This window comes from Notolabrus celidotus, chromosome 14 (genome assembly GCF_009762535.1).
Source record: "Notolabrus celidotus isolate fNotCel1 chromosome 14, fNotCel1.pri, whole genome shotgun sequence".
NCBI lineage: Eukaryota > Metazoa > Chordata > Actinopteri > Labriformes > Labridae > Notolabrus > Notolabrus celidotus.
The window spans coordinates 13,095,262-13,116,241 of NC_048285.1; the positions used below are offsets into that span (position 1 = coordinate 13,095,262).

A 20,980-nucleotide genomic window follows, 5' to 3' on the forward strand; every position below is an offset into this window, starting at 1 on the left:
CCCAGCCAGAGCCCAGACCTGAATCCAGTTGAATATCTGTGGGGTGATCTGAAGAGGGCTGTGCACAGGAGATGTCCTTTTTTGTAAAGAAGAATGGGCAAATATAACCAAATCAAGATGTGCCATGCTTCTAGAGTCCTACAAAAAAAGACTGAGTGCTGTAATACAATCAAAAGGTGCTTCAACAAAGTATTAGTTAAAGGGTGTGTACACTTATGCAACCACATTATTTTATTTTTTTATTTTTTTATTCTTCCCCCTAAAAGATTAGATTTTTTTTTCAGTTGAATTGTTCATGTTATAAGTCACATTAAAGGTGGAAAAAGTTCTGACATGATTTATCTTTGTCTAATTTTTTTACATCACAAAACCTGGCATTTTAACAGGGGTGTGTAGACTTTTGCTATCCCCTGTAGCTATGGCATGTACTTGACATTTAATATATTCAAAATATAACATCAGCTTTTTCCTTAAAATAAACAACACACATATCAAGTTTCAATTTACCCAACCCAAGATGATTCAACCTTGAGTCAGGGGTACATCAGTCTCACACTATCAGTGTAATCGGGCACTAAATCAAAATGTCATCAGTGTTTTAAAGTCAGTATTAATGTTAAACTAATGAAACCGTGGTTGGGGTGTTTCACAGGTAAAGGGTGGAGCAGGTAAACAGCTCTATAAAGACATGCACCCTGAAGGCTGGAGCTCATATTTCCCTACCAACCCTCCTAAAACATTCAAGAGTGCGACGACTCATCATTTCCTAGGTAAGTTTGTTGTTTGATTAAAACAACACAAATACTAAAAACTGTACTTTTGTCGCTTAATCTTGTAAAACTACTTTATAAAGGGTTACATATCCAGTAAATAGTTATATTTATGCGGATGAGGACATTTCATATTATAAAATAGGTGATCAAGCTGGGTTTTTTTTAAATATGCTCAATGTTTCATGTACTGTAAGTTGTATGACAAAGTACCAAACTGATGATCCTTGAATGTTCTTTAAGAGAAAGGGCACAGCATACTTTAACAGTATTTGAGAGTCAAAGCACTAAGACGCAGACAGCAGGGTTTAACAGTGTGGGTATTTACATCATCAGTTATTGTAGTTTATATGAAATGGGCTGTGCACTTCTTTAATTTGTTAAATGTTTTTCTTCAGTTTTAGGCCATGGCTCATTTCATCCATCTATCACTGCTGATGGGTATGTTCGGCTCCAGCCGCTCTTTCTTAGAGGCTATTGGTGATCTCATCAGTAACTGCAGGGTGTTAATCACGAAAGAAATGAATGTATATCAATGCAAATTTGTTTCTAATGTGTTCACCACTCTATTACAACACATTCATCCCTTTGCATTTGTAAAGACATGTCAGCAGAAGTGGAATAGAAAATAGATTTGTTTTTTTGTGTATGCACTCACACTCAAACAATTCTCTGGCTTCTTCTAGGTCTTCATTTTTTCTCTCTGAATTACTTCAGCTGTGGAACCTCTGGCAAGTCATTTCATTTCATATTTAAAGGCCCTGTGAGGAGTTTTGAACTGGCTGAGAAACAGTCTGAAAATGATACTGATGCCTCTTGATGACCTTCAATAGCAAACAAGACCATCAGCAGCAACACTGAAACCTTCTCTGTTGTAATTGTTGATGCCTTAAACCGCCGTGAGGGGGTAGGTGTCAGACCAGATGATGGACGTCTCGCTTCAGAAACAGCCTTTATTTGACTGTTTTCATGGAAAATAATCACATTGCCTGATAAAGTTGACTGTTAAAAGACAACAGGATGAGGCTTTTGTTGAAAACACTACTTTTGCATGTATAGGACAAGAGATAAGAGGTATCACTTTGTCCACAAGGGGGCGCCAGAATCAATACAAAACAAAAGTTCCTCACAGCAGCTTTAACATGCAATATTTTTAATATGCATTATCTTACATTTTTTTACAACCAATAATACTGGTCATAATGGTCCCGAGAGTCACATGCACTCTGGGATTTTCTGCTGAATTAAAAAAAGTTTGAATTTTGTCCCATCAAGGCAACTTTGGAGAAACCAAAGAGATACGGACGCAGAGATGGAGGATATGGATATGCACAGTACATGTGTTAAGTTGCAACATGCACAAACTTGCACTCACCTTTTCTTTTTTTTTTTGAATGATGCAGATCTGACGTTTTATGAAGAACCCAAAAGCTGGATTGACGCGCTGCAGCACTGCCGCAACAACAGATCTTCCCTAGTTGAAATTCGTAACGAGGCTTCGCAAAAAGATGTAGAGGAACTGCTGCAAAATAAAACACAAGTAATGAACGGAAACGAGGTTTGGATCGGTCTGGAAAGGTCCATCTTTGGTTGTGGCGTCGCTTGGAAGTGGATTTCAGGATCAGAGTTTAAAAATAGCTCTCTGTGGAACAACGGCTTAGCTGTGGACCCCTTCAACCATCACTGTGGAAAGATCATCTGGTCTGAAAACCAATCCAAGTTGCAGGATGCCAACTGCCAATATCCCCTGCCCTTCATCTGCCAAGATCCAATCTGATGAATGTTATTTGATTTTTTTTGCTGTTTTTCCTTTGCAGTCAAACAAAGGCCTCACTTTTATCAACTGCGATAAAGATGAAGGTGTATCATCTTAATAGCTTGTTTTCTGTTTCAGCAACACAGGTCTCTCCCCCTTGTGATGATAATTAAAGAATCATAGTGTGCAGGAAATGACGGGGGCCAACCAGCTTATCCTTTTGATTCTTGTTCCAGTGACTTCTGGATTTTGTATTCTCTTTTTATTTGTTCTCTTATGACTGATTTAATATTCTTCTCTGTAAAACCACTTTGATTAAATGTTGTACGCAGCAAAGCGCTGGGGCTTGCTCTATATTATTCATCCAATAAACATCTTCCTCTTCTCATTTTTGTTCAAACACTTTTATGATTTTGACACATAACAAGTACCAAGGACAATTCTAAAAGAAAGAAACTTTTGTTTGTAAGAGTTCACGACTACAGCGTTCAAGGAAGAACTGATTTAGTAACAAGTACATGACTGTAAAACTCTGACTTGGTATATAATCGCTATCAATGGTTCAATCTCATAACTCAGTTTCAAAGAAGTTGGGATACTGTGTAATATGTAAATAAAAACAGAATGTAGTGATTTGCAAAATATAGAAACCCAGGATTTTAATTAAAAATAGCTCAAAGACAGCATGTCAAATGTTCAAAGTGAGAAATGCTACACTGTTGGCCTAGCAGTTCAAGTGCGCTCCAGAGGCTATAGTCCTCGTTGCAGTGGTCGCTTGTTCGACTCCTGGCCTCAGCCGTATGCTGCATGTCTTCCCCCGCTCTCTGCTCCCTACATTTCCTGTCTCTCTTCAGCTGTCCTATCAAATAAAGGCGAAAATGCCTCAAAATATAACAAAAAAAAATAGAAATGTCATATGTTTAGGAAAATTGCATGCCCATTTTAAATTTGAACAAAAAAAGTCAGAACAAAACTGGAAAAGACTGGAAAAGTAGTGAAATGCCAAAGACAGACACCCAGAGGAACATGGTGCAGTAATAAGGTTGACGAGCAGCAGGTTATAAAATGACTGGGTATGAAATAGCATCCCAATGAGATTTTTCGAAGCACAGATGGCAAGGGGTTTGAAAGTTTAGGAACAATGTGAGTTAAAGTTACACCTTTTAAGTCTTTCATTTATTCGCAACATTAACTTTGCACCATGAGAGTCTTTGTAAACTTAGAATATGGTGCATTTTCTTTGAAAGATGAATTCAAATAATTGTTCTTTTGTTGCTCTTAACTTTTCAGATCATAGGAAAAAAAGTATTCAAATAAAAGTTCAATAAAATAATTAATTAAAAATAAAAACCTAATGAAGGAAAATTCCTTCAGAGGAGTTATCAGTGTTCATTGTAAAACATGATGGACATCAAGCAGAGTTTCACAAACTAAAGTGTGCCAGAAAACAGAGAAAAACTATGTATAAAGTCAATTTTGCCAGAAGTCTCTTTTCAAAGCCAACAAAAACAAACATGTTTTCACAAGACAAGTGTGATGAGTGTGATCACTTCCTCAAGCACCACTCCTGAATTCTGTCAGAAGATTTAACAGAGCAGGCAATCCCTTTCTCATATTCATCATATCCTTAAAAGCAACTTCATGATTTGAATCCATCCCACACTCACTCGTCTTCTTGGCTTAACTCTCTAAGGCACTCCTTTAAGTTCTCCACCCGGTCTGTGTATTTTTCCCCAGCAGTCTGTATCTTCTCCTCCAGCAGCCGCTGCACTTCTTTCTGCCCGCCGAGCTTTGGTGTGTTGTGGTGGAAGAGATACCGGCTCAGCTGATTGTCGTGGCAGGACGGGGAAAGTACGCCGCACAGAAAGCGCAGGAACATGTCGTACTGGCCAAGCTGGGAGCTTAAGGTTAGTGTCAGGGCGCAGTGGACCAGGGCAGCTGCTGATTTGGTCTGATCCTTGGATGCAAAGATCTTGGCCAGATGCAAGCCCCCAGACTCCAGAACATTCTTTGATTCTGTGCGAAACACCGTGAAGACGTAGAGAGCGGCCAGGAACTCCTAGAGGAGAAAAGACAGGTTCTGTTTTTGTTTTTAAGCTTCTTTGTGGGTCTCCGCGTGGCTCAGGGACATGCCTCTGCTAGGTAGATTTTGCAAGCAGATGGCTGGTCTTCCGCAGTTATTAAAGGCCAAGTGACGTGATTATTTAATTGAAATGTTAGGCCTGTCTTGCAGATATTTACAGTATTTGTAAGTCAAAATAAATCTTATATAAAGCTGAAAACATATACACATCTTGTTGAATAAGAATATTTGCCTGACTTGGAGTGAATTTAACTTGCTTAAAAACAAAACCTCTATCGACATCATGATTCAGAGCTGTGTGTTTGGACCTTAAGGGGTAAAACCTTTAAGTAGGGAGGTGTAGGTAGCAGGTTTGATCAGTAATATCACAACAAAAAGCAACATTTATACTTTAACTCAATTTTCAGTTTAGGGGTAGTTTTGCTGTTTTCGGAATCAAGAAGCTTTCTCGTAGCTAAGCTCAAGTCTAGGTAGAGCGTTCTATTGCTGTCTGACATCAAACTCAGGAGCAGTAGATGAGCGCTGACACACAGGCCTGCAGGTGTAACCGACTATCTACTCCATGTGACGGTGACATCATAAGAGATAATTAGGGATGCACCGAAATGAAAATTCTTGGCCGAAACCGAAAACCGAAAATGAGGAAACCAGGGGACAGTTGTAACATTTCACTCCTTGGATTTGAGATTAAGCCACGTATTTTCTGTTTGTGTTGCACAGGCATTTTCTAGGCCATTTATTAGCAGACACTTGAAGCTAGTTTGTATAGCAGTTTGAACACACTGGGTTAAAAGAGCTCAAAGTTATAGACAGAAATGTCAAAAATGTTACAACTGTCCCCGGTCTCCCCTACCATTGCATTTATGGCACTGACTGTGTAGTAGGATCTCATTGAACATATCAGACACTGAGGGTGCATGCCCCTCATCTGGTTCAGAGAGACAAGTCCTTCTTTCTGCACTCTGTTCTTCTTCTCCTCCGCTGTGCACTTCTCCACATCCATCGCGGCCTGGATCATTTCTCGTGCGCGCTGCTTTATTCCCACATCCAAGTAATGATCTTTAGAACGTGGATCAAGTATAGTCTCGGTGAAGTGCAGAGGATCTGAATAGATCTCAGTGAAACGTGCTGACAGACTCTAAGAGTGTACTTTTCATTGTTTTCACTCCGTGCACCGTCTCAACCTCTTTTAATAGAAGACCCTTTAGCGCTGCAATTAAAGGAATAACAGATGCAGACATGTTGGCCCTTATGCAGACAAGCACATACTGGCCGTGGTTTTTGCTTGCGTCATCACAATATTCTGTTATGGCTGTGTTGTTTCGGTGATAAAAGTCTTGCGGCCAAAAAATGAAATGCACTTTTGGGCCATTTTCGGCCCGAATTTTCAGTGCAACCCTAGAGATAATGTATGGTGAGCGAATGGTGTATGGTTTTTTAAAGCTGATTAGCAGGGAGGTTTTGTCTCACCCTGGTTAATACAGCTAATTCATTTCAGCTATTTTATTTCAAACATGTAAAAATGGAACAGAGTGCTTTAAATAATTTTATGAAAATCGTATCAACTTTGACAAAAGATGTCTCATTGCAAGAGAAAACGGCTTTAACATTGCCAGCTTCTTGAGCTAATTTGCTACATTTTTCTGGTGGGGTATCTTCGGTGTAATAAAGCTTGGTCTATACAGAGGTACTGGTAGGCTGGCTTGCTATGATTTTTAGACAGCTTGCCTATCACTGGTAATTGGAGGGCCTGCACCACTCCATTATTCACAAAGCTCCACACAAACTGGAAGAAATATGCATGTTCATTTCAAAACTTCACCCTGCACATATTGTCAGTTTTACTTACTGGGATTTGATATCTTTTCTCTTTTAATCTCTTATTTTTGTTTGGTTTTATTCTTCTGACTTTGTTTTATTTCTTTTTACCATGTTGTTGTTGGTTTTAGCCTTTTTTTAACATGTTTTATTCCTTTTCATCTTTCTTGGTCTAACTTTTTTAGTTACTTTTTAGTTTGTGGCCCTTATTTTGCTTAACTCCCTGCAGTTCTGTTGTTATTTTTAAACATTTTTAATAATTGTATTTCTTGCACTTCTCTTTGATTTTTATTCTTTTTTAAAAAAAAAAAAATTCTCTTTTTTTTTCATTTGTAAAGCACTTTATAACACTGTTTTGAAAAGTGCTATATAAATAAAGTTTATTATCATTATTATTATTACACAAATACATCCCATAAGGAGTAAAATATGGTTCGACCTCCATTTCACTTTAACTAGGAGTAGCAGAACCTGTTTTTTTGGCAGCTTTATTTAAGAAATAAGGTTCAAAGTACATTGTTGGAGGGAAGTTAATTTTCTGCTTTCAAGTGAAAAACTGAAATGACGCGGAAAAAGAGAAACGGATAACCTCACCCACACATCTCAGTGAAGTCAGTGATTCTAAATCTGCAGTACTATCTTTGTGACCCTTCACACTGTCCCTCTCTCACTGTCATGTGTCTTCTAATCTGAAAATTCCTTTTACCTGTAAGGAGAGGTGTATAAAGCAGAACGTCCTCCTCCCATCTGAGGCTGCAGTGAAGAGCTCAGTGCACAGACCGGAAAACACCGTCACCTCTGTTAAATCCAGGCCGCACTCTTTCACATCCTCCTCGAAGAACACAGCGGTGTTCCTCTCCAGCATCTTAAAGGCCAGCTTTCCCATCTTTGTCACCAGGTTTCTGTCGTCATTCGTCCATTTCTAAACGGAGAGAGGATATCAAATTTACAAATCCTAAAAGTTGTGCTTTTTATGGCTTTAAAATCTAAAAGTTGATCAAAAGTAGTGAGCAAGCCATAACCAGGAAATGGCTGAATTAAGAATCCCCAACAATCAATGAATGGAAATAAATTATTCAAGAAATGTATTGTATGGAACAACTGACTTTCTCACAAAGACATGCAACGAAAAAAGGTGAAAAATATTGTAAGAACTGGACAACTTATATGAATGTGTAATGATGTCTATATTTGTTTATGTTCTGCTGTGGAAAATGCCTTGTTTGTGCCTCCTGTGGACAACCTTGAACTGACAGGACCTTAAGGATTTTAAAGAAATTCTCAGACACTAAAGAACTGGATATACATGCTGTTGAATAACACAGCTAGTCACCCCACTATGGTATATCATGTCAAGCATTTTACTTCACTTATGATGATGACCCTGTCTGTCTTATGTTCTCAGTATTGTTTGTAAAATATTTGTTACAGAACAAGAAAAATATAGTCTAAAAAAAAAAAAAGTGGATCAGAAGACATTAAAAAAGAGCCTCAAGAAATACTGAAGCCTCTGAAGATATTAATACAACTCATTTGTATTAAACTGAATCAGATAAATGGTTGTCAATGATTTTATATCCTCCACATTACTGTGTATCTACTCCTCAACAATAGATGTCCAAACCTGAACCAAACTGTCGTAAAATAAAAAGTTGAGAAAAATTGTGGACAATCAATAGGAAGAAAACCAATGGGTGACATCACTGAGACTATATCTTTTACACAGTTTATGACAAAAGTTCATTACCAGTTCATTTTCTGCCTTCCCGTAGTAGAACTGCAGCCTTCGATTGATCTGGACAATCACAATGCTGGAGAAGAAAAGTGTCATCCTGGGCGGGTGCTGCCCATAGCCCTGAAAACGGAAGCAGCGCTCGAACACAGTGGCCAACATCCAGCAGACAAACGGCTGGTGAGCGAGAATCTTGAGTGTTGGTAGGCGCTTGTAGTGTGTCATGACCTTCTCTGCTACCACTGGATTGCTAAAGCGCTTCTTCATGTAGTCATCTTTCATCTCCTCACTGAAGAATTAAAGGGAGAGAAAACATGAGAATATGACTGAAACAGCAACTGACATGGGTGACAGTGAGTTTAGAATGAAACTATATTTCAAGGGTGCATAAATAGCTTGTAAACTAAAGCTAAAACAGCAGCTAATGGAATAATTACGTGGACAAAAACACATTGTGATATGACAGACATTAAGTAGATCTCCACACACACCTGAACCCCTGTATTTCTGTGACAACATCTATGAATCTGGATGGTATTTGTGAGACAGCCGCCCGTCTTCCCAAGATCCAGACCCGAGCACCACGGAGCACAGTTCCTCTGATGATATTTACAATCAGGACATCCGGATGCGCCTGGGTGTAGTTGTCATTTATTTCAGGAGTACCCTGGAGAGAAAATACAGACATAAAAATAAAAATGTATCACATTCCTGCCTACATAAAATGTATCTCTTTGTCTATTACACTATTCAAATTTGTTGAGTTAACTGTCAACGGGTTAATGTGAAAGCAGTGCAAAATAGAGAGATTTCTAAACTCTTAATGCAGGGTTATATTTACAATTCAGGTTTTAGATGTTGATAAATGTAAATGGATCATGTGTAAGTGTGTGTGAGAGTGTGTGGAATACCTCCCAGTCCAGAGAAGCTTGGTAACAATCAAATGAGTCCATCATGATGAGAAATTTGCAGCCCTCTTCCTCAAGTAATTTAAAGTCCTGGCACTCAGGATAACAGTAGTCCAACATTTCCATGATGGACATCGACTGTGGAGGGTTTCTGTCTCGTTGAAGCCAGAAATTTCTGAATGAAAGTTTGATGGCAAACTGCAGATCCTAAAGAAAACAGACAGGAGTAATCATTTGAAATAGGACAGGTAAAGTACATTTGTTTTACTTGATTTTTAAAATGACAGTGAAATGTGAAAAATCACCTTGTTTGCACGCTGTTCTGCCCAGTCCAGGGAGAATTTCCCCACAGATACAGACATGCCCATTCCTGGAATCCCCGTGGTCACTACCGTCCTCACAGGCGTGCCATCTTCCTTCTGCAGTCGGAACAGATTGTTTAAGCCAACGAAGGTGTCCGAGCTGGGGACCTGGAGAAGTGATGGAGGGGATTGTCTGATTTCGTGGGAGGGGTTAACTCCTCCATAACCACAGGTGGAGATCTGGGGCTCAACGTAGATGGTGTCTAGAAGATTCTGCCTCCCGGCTCGGACCACCCCCTCTCGGATGACACGATGCTTCCTGATCAAATACTGACTCAGATGATAACGGATCAATGCTGTCGGTGCAGAGAGGATGAGAACAAATCTATTAATTCATTAATATACAAGATCCTTTGCCTTTCCTCTGAATCCATTTCAACGTATATCTTTAGTGTTTGGTATTACATTGCGACCAATTTGACAGATTTCTCTAAAAATAACACTCAAGGAGCATTTAGTACTGCTTCAGGTTAATTATAAAAACTAACTTGTGTAATTTTAGAACACTTACACGCCAAACATCCACAAATCAGTACAGTCAACAGCTCTTCTTTTCTTTTGTAAAATAACTGATATGGCTGATATACATTTATAGTCATCTGAATTTGATTGAACTCTTTTCGCACCAACAAAAGTCACCTGTGTTTGGATAAAAACCAGTGTTCACTTGCCTCTCTTGCACTTTTGCCGTAGTTTTTCTGCCTCCTCTTTCTTGCTGATGTTACCGAGGGTACTTATTGTATGCAACAGAGAGCGATCCATTCCTGCAAAACAGATTATTAAATCTAATGTATTAGTTTTTATTAAACACTGCAAATAAACCAACCCAATAGTCAAAATGTGCTTTCCCAAGTGCTTCCCTGTTTGTACAGTAAGTGCGATTTCTCACCGAGGATCTCTATGATCTTGTCCACAAAATCCAGAATGTCTCCATCCATCACCTGCTGCAGGGTTATACTAGATTCCCATTGGTAAAACCACATCTTAAATTTGAAAAGCTCTTCCTTGGTGAGGGCTGACAAAGTCTCCTGAATACTCTGCAGACAAAGTACCAATCAAAGTAATTATTTCATTGTGCAAAAATGATTCACACACCCTACAAAGATCAGCATTTAAATCATATCCTGTATTAATACACCTGAAAATATAGGATAAAGGATAACTTAGAAGAGTTAATAGAAAAAAAAGTGAAACATTATTTTTAGAACATGCATAATCAGGTTAAATAGAGTTTAAAGACTGAAAAAGCCTTCTCCGTGAGGACAAAAAAGACTATGCATTGTAGACCAAAAGAGCTGCACCAACCTTAAATATATAGGACAGGTCCTGCTCTCGGTGGAGTCTACCTGGCTGGCCATTTTCATCCATCTGCGTTGTATCATCTAGTTCAAGAGGCTCAGGTGGTTCTGGGGAATGATTCACCAGAATTTCATCCATGTTGTCCTCATCATCTGGTTCAGAGGAAATCTCGATATCAGAAGACCTGCAAGACCACAGAAACCCCACAGTACAGTCAGAAAGTGCACTGCAAAGGCAGAAAGTGATGAAGATGGTATAAAAAAAAACAGTTGATAAACCCTTTTTTAGGGTACAAGAAACCCTAGTAGGGATGTAAGGATATATCGCAAATCGCTAAAAAAGTCGATACAAATAAGGGTGGATTAAAATCCATTCAACATAATTTGTATCTGGATATTATTCTTAAACAGTAGAAGGCGCTGTCTGCATTATGCTCCGCTTGTTCAACATCATTAAGTCTCTTGCTCTGCTCTCTCATCACTCGCTGAGTGGAGGTGTTTTAAGTTTAAAGCATGTTTCGATGTGAATCAGCTGACGGTGCACAGCGGAGAACTCAGCTGGGGGCTGCAGCTGAGTGACAGGTCTCCACAAACGTTTTTTTCCCCACTGCTGGACTGATTATGACCCAGTTGCGCCCCCGGCTGACACATGAACGCATTCACATGCTTCTTTTTCTCAATAAAAACGAGTAGACAGAAAACTGGACACTGTGAATCTGAGATATGATCCTGTTCAGTTGTCCTGTTGCAGTAAATCCACATGTTGAAGTCTGAGTCTTCACTCTATGACCATGCGTCCACGGAGATTATTTATAAGCCTGCCCCTTGTCCATATTCAGTGTGTTAACATTTTGAATACCTCAATATGATCCTTAGCTGTTTAATACTGTCAGCTTTATACACTGTTTCATGAAGGAAAATTTGATTTAGGGGAAAAAAACACATTTGACATTATTTTCAACACGGAGACGTTCACGTTTTTGTAATGATTAAACAATATTAGATCGTTAACATTTACAAAGATCGATCAAGTAAGCAAGAATACTTGAAATTTAAATCCCTAATTTAAAGAGATTTACCTTATTTGTTTTAATATTTAATACTTTCAATTGGGAATCATTCACTTTCCATTCCTTTATATTTGTTCTGAAATTTTCCAACAAGGTATTTTTGTACGGTCATTTTTAGTTTCTTTGCAAGGTACAAAAAAGTGTGCAGTGGTTTTATTTGAGTTACAGCACACCTTAAAAATGAAAAAGGAAAAAATATATATTGCAACTGTCCATATCTGAGAATTAAAAAAAAAAAGTTGTTTAAATTTTGAGTTAAATCCAGTTTTCTTTAAAATCGTTTGAGAATCGTGAGTGAATCATATCTTGAACCAAAATTAGGATTCGAATCAAATCGTTGGTTGAGTGTATCCTTACATCCCCTAACCCTTGGGTAACTTTCAAAGGTTTCAGGTGTTCATATTGTTGGAGTTCATGTAATCATATGTTATTCCATTCAAATTTGAGAGCAACAGTTGAAATATACTACATAAAATGTATGGCATTGACAGGCGTCAACGTAAGAGAACCAAAGGAACCACAGCTGTTGCCTCTGATTCAGTCAGTTTCATCACAAACAACTGTGCATATGTGTGATTTACAACCTGGTGTTAATGACAACAGCTCCTGGTGGTTTGGTCTGCTGTGTGGTTACAGTGTAGAGAGTCTCTGGAGAGTCTGAGCGATTCAGTTGAAACCTGGAGAAAAAAAAATGGGACAATATATACCAGGTAAGGTTTGGTTTACCTCTAGTTATCATCGTCTAAGTCATTGAAGCAAACTTAGACCTTGAAATGCTGGACAGTAAGCTCTAATGATCAGAAAATACATCTCTAGCAGCTTTGTCGCTCTGCTGTAAACGTGCATTTGAGAAATGTATAGAGTTGTTTAGTTTTGGATTTAAAAAGGCCTACCACACATATATTGTAATAATTTTCAACTAAATCATTCAACATTACCCTGTCCTCTCTGCAGAATATAGAACAGGTGGTGGCGCAGGACAGGAAGGGGTGGAAGGGGTGGATGAAGCGCAGGCTATGGCAACCTCTTCCTCATATTCCGACTCATATTCCTCCTCTTCCTCCTCCTTCTCCTCCTCATCATCACTGTCACTCTTCATTGACCCATAGCTGGAGGGAGGCCTCTCCCACTTTTTCTTCTCCTCTTCGTCATCCTCATCCTCCTGCCTAAGGATAACGGGGGTTAAAAACAGGGGTCTGAGGACAACAGTGGCTTTGACACCCACAAGGCAAAAAATAACTACAAACAATTTAATCTTGCGCATAATGCATATTACTTGAGTTACTCTTAGTGCACGCTGATGTGATAACACTGCTCAAGTAGTGAAGAGTAATACCAAACAAAGCCGATAGTGTGGGATATGTTTAACAACATAATAAGTGACCTACCTCTGTACTTCAATGTCAGGGTCCATGTCTTTACTTAAACAGCATTACAGCCCGGAGCTGTTGAGGTGATTCTTGAAGACCACAAAATATGAATCGCAGGAAGAGGAAACCAGCGAGTGTCAAAATACAGGGCGGTGATCTCCGCCGTCAACTCAACAAACTTAATGTTATGAACACCCGGACTACTTCTTCAGACAACAACAGAGACCCATGAAACTTGGTCAAATAGGCAATTTAGATTTCGAGTAAATTATATAAACACACGTAAGTTAGCCAACATTTCCAGAAACTTCCTTGACAGCTCCTATCTTGAACTTTCGGTTTGTAGCCGGATGTTGTTCCGTTGACTTCCGGACACAAACCTTCAGAATAAAATCACAATGGCGACAACAAGTTGCTTTTAGTGAAAAATTCAGTACATTTATTTACTAAGTGGAAAATTCACTTTGCTTTCATAATTCCGTGTACTGCGATTGCAACTTGATGTGCCTATATTGTCAATGTAAAAGATCGCGTGTACGTTAAAACACGATTATTATTTTAATTATTTTGTCTGTAGTTGTGTCACACTTTATTCAGCCTAAATTTCCGAGCAGGAGTTATGTTGACTACGGAAGAGGATTACGGCCTCTAAAAAAAAAATAATAATAATTAAGGTCCAATATATATTTCTGATTATCATTTTTCTGAGAAAAAAAGTTTGAATTCGAAAAAAGTCAGAGTTCTGGGATTAAAGTCAGAATTCTGACTTTTTCTAATAATAATAATAATAATAATAATAATAATAATAATAATAATAATAAATTGGACCTTCATTTTTTCCCCCAGTGGATTAAATTCAGAATTTTGAGAAAAATGTCAGAATTCTGACTTTTCTCAGAATAGTAATAAAAACATTTTTTTTTCAGCGGCCCTAATCCTCTTCTGTAGTTAACATCTTATTTTAATCCACATATCAGTTACAAATCAAATTTACGTCTTACCTCTGTACCATCATCGTTATGTCTTCATTTTCGATGAAGAGAACGATGAAGATAGTACCTTAGGATACTTAATGCTAAAGTAATGTCACAGCAATATTAAACCTCTAGTTAGGAAGAGACAGTCTATTTTTAATCGTTGTGAGGACCAAGTCTGCATCTGTATCATACTCTGTACTTTGCACGTACTAATGTTTGAATGAGACACACCGCAGTGACAACCGTTTCAAGGGTCTTTTTCCAATATTCCTTAAAACAGGTTAGTACATTTTTATAGTTTGGACTTTGAGTCAAAATCGTAAATATATATTGGGACCCATAAACAAAACCAAACCATAACCCATAAACCAAACACAAGTCCCACATTGCTCTGCCTTTGCAGACATCTACCTTTTTGTTTTTACAAATTAATTATATTAAAATAACACAAGGCAAGGCAATTACATTTTTACAAGATTAGTAAGATTTATGGCGTTTTTGGTAATATTAAAAGGTAGAAATGCTGTACAATATGTATATCAAAATGATATTCCTGCTTTATTAAAACATTAACATTACATTGATGACAGAATCTAGATGAAATAACTATCTACTTCACTCCAAATATTTTGCACTGTGCATTAAGGTGACCATGGCCCTGGTGTGTAATTTAAATCTGTTTATTGACAAACATATAAATATAATACAGAGAAAAATAAAAGAAAATTAAGACAAGACAGTAAAAAGGTCTCAAAAGACAACAATAAAAATGTCATTGCAATTGTGAGTTTAAAAAAAAGTTTGATTGAGTAGAACCTCCTCACATCTTCATCCTGCTCATCATCTGTGAAGTGAAACAAATCAGATTAAACTTCAGATAGCAGAAAAACTCTTCATGAAAACAACATCAAGAGGAAATTTCATAAGAGACTGAAACCAAGTGCTGAGTTTAGTGTTGTTATACAAACATGCGGACACCTTCTAAGTGGTTATAAAAATATTATCACACCATTAATTATTATGGCTAAAGTGACAACCAGCAACCAGCCAGTGGGAAGAAGAGACCAAACCCAAAAAGCAAAATTGAAATGACTTTCAATGAACCTTTTCAGACTTCCGGCAAGATTTTCCACATCTATAGTCACGTGCTTCTGAAAAAAAGTGTTTCTCAGTTACTGAGATTTGATGACAGAGTAGGAACTTATAAAGAATTTAGAAACAGATCCACAGCTCCGCACAAATGCACAGAACTTGACTTTCATTAATCTTAACAATATGCCAAATGTTGGTTTGTATGGAAGCCAGTTGTATCTTATTTTGTTTGGGTTTCTCTTGATTATTTCTGTAATGTCTTTGTTGTATTTGATCTTTGTCTGAATGGAAAATTCCATAAATAAACCATGACTAAAAAAAAAATGTTGGTTTGTATTTGATGTATTTTCCTGTACCAGCAGGTTGCGCTGGTTGGAAATCAAATATAAAAAGCACATCTAATATTATTTTTGGGTGCCAAGGGATTCTTTTTATTCTTTTGTTGCCGCAGTGTCAAAACAGGTATTGATATAACTTGATTTTAATAAGTACCCCATGGAAGTTCAAAATTCTGGTATTGCAACAACTCTCTATAAGTCTCTTCTCATAACTGAGTACAACATGTTAACAGTGATGTAAATGTCAGCAGGGAGCAGAGGGAGCGATCATGGCAAAAAGAAAAATGTACAGCCTGTCTGAGCATTTTGAAATCATGAAAAGTTAAGCTGGTTTTAGAAGTAGTTCATTTAAAAAGGGTTTGGCACCAAAACCGTATGGACAAATTGCTTCCTTGATGCAGTTGCCACAGAATTTCAGTTCTGTAAATACAAAAGCTGACTTTTAAAAACCTCACTATATGATGGTAGAAAAACCCACATGATTAACTTCAAAACAATGCAAGCTATAACATGCCTCACATGACTTGAAGTTTTAAGATGAAATAAAAGTAATTTAAATATCAGCTGATTCTCAATCACACCTGCTGCAGCCACTGCACAACAAGCAGTATAGTTACATGAGCGAATTGCATTGACAGACATTTTCTATGTCTCCCTAAAGTAAGATCATTTCAGTGTCTTTTATTTCCCTAAATGGATTTGTCTGTGTGTATGTTTACCTTGCGGGCACTTGACAATCCTGGGGACTTTCCAGTCGAGCTGTTTGCTCGTGGAGACTTCCTGAGTCCTTTAGCCGAAACCTGAGGTGACTTAAAGCTTCCTAGTCTGCTGGATCGTCCGGCTGTAGTGGGAGCTTTTCCTGGGGCTATGTTCTCCTGGTACTTGCGAGAAGATGATTGAGTGGGAGACTTCTTAGAACTTTTGCCAGGAGACTTTCTGGTGGAGCTGCGCAGTTTGTTCAGCCCTTTCTTTAGGTAGCTGCTGTTTTTAGGGGTGTTGTCGATAGTGAACATCATAGACTGTCTCCGGTCAGCCTAGGAAAATTACACATGTGTTATTGTCAGAGAAACATGTATAATATGTGTGTTCAATGACAACATGAAGGAAGCTATTTTGTCACTGTTTCCATTTGACACTCACTGGACTGAGGGCAGGGTGCAGCTGAGAGCTGGAGGGACCCACATTTTTGTTTTTGGGAGTGAGTGGACGGGGGAAGCAGCTGGCCTTCACCTTTTTCTGCAAAAAGGAAAAAAAGGGAAAGACAAAGTAAGAATAAGGGCAAACAGAGGGTTTCTGGGAGTTACATTTGTCACTAGTAGACATTTTTCAAACTTCTTACTGTCCAGTGGCTACAAAGAATATGCTACAGATTTGCAATGATCTTTTAGGTAGTAACAGAGACATGAAATTAATCTTTGAATGGATAATTTACAGTTAAATTAACTTAATTTTCAATGGTAAGGGAGACATTGAGTGCTGTAAAACACTCAACTTCAAGGAATTCTATTGTAAATTAATATAAATTAAAGTAAAATATACATATCTAAGAAATACATTACATTTAGAGATCAAGAAAAAGCTTATTAAAAATGACAGAACAAAGCTTGTAAGAGTTCCATCCTTTGTGGCTCAAACATTTTGTAACTCAAGATGTTACAAGTATTCCTATTTGTGGCAATGCAAACCAACCTCAGGGGATGTTTGGTGAACAGACAGAGTGGATGCAGACCGCTTTGAGCCTTTTGGGCTCCTCAGCTGAGAGGAGCTGACAGATTTTGATGGTAGATGTCCTGGCAGCTGTCCAGGCATCAAAGACAGACGATGAGAGCGAGTACTGACTGCTGCACCCGAGTGACCCACGATGAGAGAATGCCGATGTGAAGCCAGAGATTCGTGCAGCTGGCCAGGCATCATGGATGCCCGACGGATGGTGTCAGACGGGTCGCCCATGCGGAGTTCTTCATCTGTGAAACGTAAGCCACCACCAAAGACAGTCTAGAGGAACAGACAGAGAGGGAACACATTAAACTAGCAGAAACAGAATGACATCATAATAATAGTAGCATAATAGCTACTGGTGGTGAAGCATTGTGTAAAAACCTTCACATGGATGCAGATTATTTTAATGTTTAAAAGGGGGTTTCAACAACTACCCATCTATGGGTTCGGTTGCAGTGTTTGCTCCCATACCCATTTGTTGGGGTAGTTGACAGTAGTTGAGATGTTGTGAATGATATGGTTATGTATGTGGTTTTAAGGTTGACATTTCTTTATTTAGTGCCAAAGCAATGCCCTGTGTGTTCAAATTTTTGTAAGTATTTACTTTGTAAGTATTTGAAATATGTTAAGTGTGTATATGCAACTGCATCCCTGTTGGGTTTTTTCCTTCTCCACTTACCTCAGACTCCACAGGGTAGCTGCTCTTGAGATGAGGGAGGCAGGCTTTGTTTCTGGCCTGGAGCTCAGCGATCCTCATCCAATCATCAGGCCCACCGTCTGGCTCGTTCTCTGTCCCCACACAGAATGTGCTCGCAGCTGAAGACAAACAGACAAACCAAAAATGTAATAAGCGACAACAAACTTTTCAGCCCTTCAGTGTTTTTGTATTTCACATCTACAATCAACAACCATCACTATATAACTTGTTGGTATAGTAACATTTAGAAAATACATAAAATTGTATTTTGGAGAGGAATCCCTTTGCTTTTTTTTTACCCACACAAAGTTAAATGCAGAATAACAGCATTACTGGGCAGAAACACTTTCAAATCCAAGCATTGCTTCTTCTAAAACTATTTGTATAGAAAAAAGGAGGAGGGACATGGAAAGCAGTGCAGCGTGTTTCAGTTTACAGCTCTAGTGCTAATGCTTGCAATATCAACTAATTAATGAAATAACAACTTAATTGTTTCGTGGTCCTTTATAGCCCAACACGTTAATTAGTTTATTGAAAAAGTCCACATTATTGTTGGCTGCAGTCCTAGTTCCACAATACCACCATGCAGTGGTTTCAACTTACGCTGTGAGTGGATTGTGCTCCTTCTGTATCCAGGTAGTCCAATAAGCTGGTCATTGGCTGAGCCGGTTGCTCTGGCAGGCGTGTCAAACAGCTCTGTAGACACGGGTCGAGCAGAGTTGGCACTGGAGAGGTTTGGTTGGGAGCGAGTTGAAGCCAGACTGTAGAAAGTCTCATCAGCATCACTGCCGCCAGGCGTTTTCTACAGATCACAGTTAAGAGTACAAACATTAGTATTCAGCAATTTCAACCTTTTTCTATACTGCTTTTAAAAACAGTGCAGTGCTGGCTGCTGTGACAACCAGGGCAGAACACAGAGTGAGACTGTTTAAGTATGGCTGGTTAAAAACTAGGCCAGCAATTACGTAAGTTGATATAACAAGTATAATCCACGTGATAAGAACAACTTTGATTATTCTAATGCAACTTTTTCAACAGTGAGTTAAATTGTGAACATGCAAAAACATGGAACAAGAGTGCAAGTGACGTTCCTCCACCTTTGTCAGGGTGATGTTTATAACCTGCGTGGTCCTGCGTCGTTTGACGGATGAAGTTGGGTTTTTACGGGATGAATCCAGTTCCATTTTGTGCTCTGTACCGGTCCTGTGGGATGAAATGAATACAAGGAGGCTCAATAAAAGGATTTGTATTATCCTTCAATAAATAAACACCTCAAATTCAAGAACTGCAGTAACTCAAAATCTCTAGCAGGAACACAAGGAGCTTAAAACTTTTCCTGGTGATACATTTTTAAGGTGCATTGCCATGCAATCTCATTGTGTGTTTTCTTTAATTGACTGTGAGCTTAAAAAATTACAATACAAAAAAACTAACTCTTTACATGTTGTTCTGCCAAAGGATAGTAAACTGATCACAGCAAAGCAAGTGGAAGTAATTTAAACACACTTTAAATCTATTTAGTGCGTTTTAATCTGAAACACATCCACTTTAATAAACAGAAACCTTTGTGGTGACTTTCCATGACCCACCACGATTGTCCTTATAGTGTGACATACCTGTTGCTCTGTCTGGTGTTTATAGGTGTAAAGTAAAGGGTTTCCAGAGACTCAGCCTGAAGACCTCGACGTTTGCCTGCCAGGCGCTCTGAACTGCGGACAAGCGGTGTGCTTGATTCTTCAGGAGCAGAAAGTTTCCTGGAAAAATGATCATTGTGCTAGTTTATAATCAAATACTCCCACTTTTGTATTACTTTAATAGCTTTTCTTGAACAACTTGTTGTCCAAGTTGGGGACCATCATCGAGACATCTGCACTGCTATGAAAGGATGTTGACCTAACTTTGTAGGTCCAAAATCACAACATAAGAGAGACAGAACTTACTATCATTAAAATAACTCTTAGTCTTAGCAATATGAAAAAAGCTTACGTTGTGACTTTATAGTTGACTAGACCAATTTTGGGTTAGAACAAAAGGTTGTTTCAAACAGTTATAAACCAGAAACATTATTTTCGAGGAGACCTCAAAAAATACATCTGATAATGATAATAGGATTTAAACAAACTGCAGCTCTGCTACGTTTTACACAGCTGGCTGACTACTTCTTGTTGATGTTGACATTTAGATTGAGAGTGACTGAAACACAACAGTGCACAGCAAATGTTGACAGACTCAAAGAGCAACAAACAAAAGATCAGGAAATGATTCACTTTCAAGTATGCCAACTGATTCCTGGAAATAATTTCATATAAATTAACCTAAATAATAGTACAATTGTAGGAATTTTTCACACTGTACATAATGTTAGGTGACATTAAAAAGAGGCCACAGCCAAAAAAGACTTGACAAGATGTGTATTACCTTGTGGTGTTCAAAGAGTCTTCCAGAGAGCTCTGGTCCAGGCTGTCAGAGCTATTGGCTCTCTTCACCTCTGCTCTATTTTGAATACTTAAAGATCCACTGGGAACCTCCAGGTACATCGATTCTGTCACGCTTCTTTCATTACCATGAATCTTGTTCTGTGCCCGCAGGTTGCGGTCAGCAAAGGCTAGCTAAAGGTGAACATATAATACAGTGAGATAGATCATGGTGAAATGCAGAAAGTGGCTAATGAACTTAAAAGGTATGCTTTATTTTGCAGCAACTGAAAAGCCAATGTTCCAATTGTGTGTTAATTCTCAGAAAATTCAATAATGTTTCAATTAACAAGACTAACCTGTGCCTCCAGACTAGCCACCGCGTGACTGAGTTTCTTCTCATTGGCTTGGACCTTCTCCAGATCCAGTTGAAGTATCTTGTTCTCCATGGTAAAAGTTTTTACTTCACACTCTTTAACCTCTAAAGAGTTCTTGAGTTCAGCAACCTCATCTTGGCTTTCCTGGAGAAGCTGCTTCTTGCCGTTGTAGAAGTTGACGGCCTTCTCCATCTGTTGC

At 38.5% G+C, this 20,980-nt stretch overlaps 2 protein-coding genes across 2 annotated transcripts in view; one reads left to right on the forward strand and one right to left on the reverse strand.

Moving 5' to 3' along the window:
- Positions 1 to 704: 704 nt before the first annotated feature.
- Positions 705 to 2,914, forward strand: LOC117825060 (lithostathine-like). Its single transcript, XM_034700683.1, has 4 exons — positions 705 to 770; positions 1,169 to 1,211; positions 1,457 to 1,501; positions 2,174 to 2,914. Exons 2-4 carry the CDS (start codon positions 1,178 to 1,180, stop codon positions 2,545 to 2,547), a joined length of 453 nt encoding a protein of 150 aa, XP_034556574.1. The 5' UTR covers positions 705 to 770; positions 1,169 to 1,177; the 3' UTR covers positions 2,548 to 2,914.
- The window catches only part of LOC117825656 (nuclear mitotic apparatus protein 1-like), a 28,450-nt gene continuing 10,057 nt past the window's right edge, over positions 2,588 to 20,980 (reverse strand). Inside the window, exons 15-37 of the mRNA XM_034701570.1 lie at positions 20,764 to 20,973; positions 20,409 to 20,599; positions 19,607 to 19,744; positions 19,088 to 19,193; positions 18,594 to 18,792; positions 17,973 to 18,109; positions 17,264 to 17,569; positions 16,715 to 16,810; positions 16,294 to 16,608; positions 15,249 to 15,295; positions 12,736 to 12,963; positions 12,382 to 12,474; positions 10,735 to 10,912; positions 10,319 to 10,466; positions 10,101 to 10,193; positions 9,373 to 9,725; positions 9,071 to 9,274; positions 8,651 to 8,826; positions 8,175 to 8,448; positions 7,134 to 7,349; positions 4,194 to 4,585; positions 3,365 to 3,408; positions 2,588 to 2,613 (exon numbers count right to left, since the gene is read on the reverse strand). Coding sequence (XP_034557461.1) covers positions 2,588 to 2,613; positions 3,365 to 3,408; positions 4,194 to 4,585; positions 7,134 to 7,349; positions 8,175 to 8,448; positions 8,651 to 8,826; positions 9,071 to 9,274; positions 9,373 to 9,725; positions 10,101 to 10,193; positions 10,319 to 10,466; positions 10,735 to 10,912; positions 12,382 to 12,474; positions 12,736 to 12,963; positions 15,249 to 15,295; positions 16,294 to 16,608; positions 16,715 to 16,810; positions 17,264 to 17,569; positions 17,973 to 18,109; positions 18,594 to 18,792; positions 19,088 to 19,193; positions 19,607 to 19,744; positions 20,409 to 20,599; positions 20,764 to 20,973 — 4,170 coding nt within the window. The remainder of the gene's footprint in view (positions 2,614 to 3,364; positions 3,409 to 4,193; positions 4,586 to 7,133; positions 7,350 to 8,174; positions 8,449 to 8,650; positions 8,827 to 9,070; positions 9,275 to 9,372; positions 9,726 to 10,100; positions 10,194 to 10,318; positions 10,467 to 10,734; positions 10,913 to 12,381; positions 12,475 to 12,735; positions 12,964 to 15,248; positions 15,296 to 16,293; positions 16,609 to 16,714; positions 16,811 to 17,263; positions 17,570 to 17,972; positions 18,110 to 18,593; positions 18,793 to 19,087; positions 19,194 to 19,606; positions 19,745 to 20,408; positions 20,600 to 20,763; positions 20,974 to 20,980) is intronic.

Coding starts and splice junctions, on each gene's coding strand:
- LOC117825060 (XM_034700683.1), top strand. CDS start 1,178: ATGGCTCATTTCATCCATCTATCACTGCTGATGG. Junction 1,212..1,456: donor CCATCTATCACTGCTGATGG/GTATGTTCGGCT, acceptor GGCTTCTTCTAG/GTCTTCATTTTTTCTCTCTG. Junction 1,502..2,173: donor CTTCAGCTGTGGAACCTCTG/GCAAGTCATTTC, acceptor TGAATGATGCAG/ATCTGACGTTTTATGAAGAA.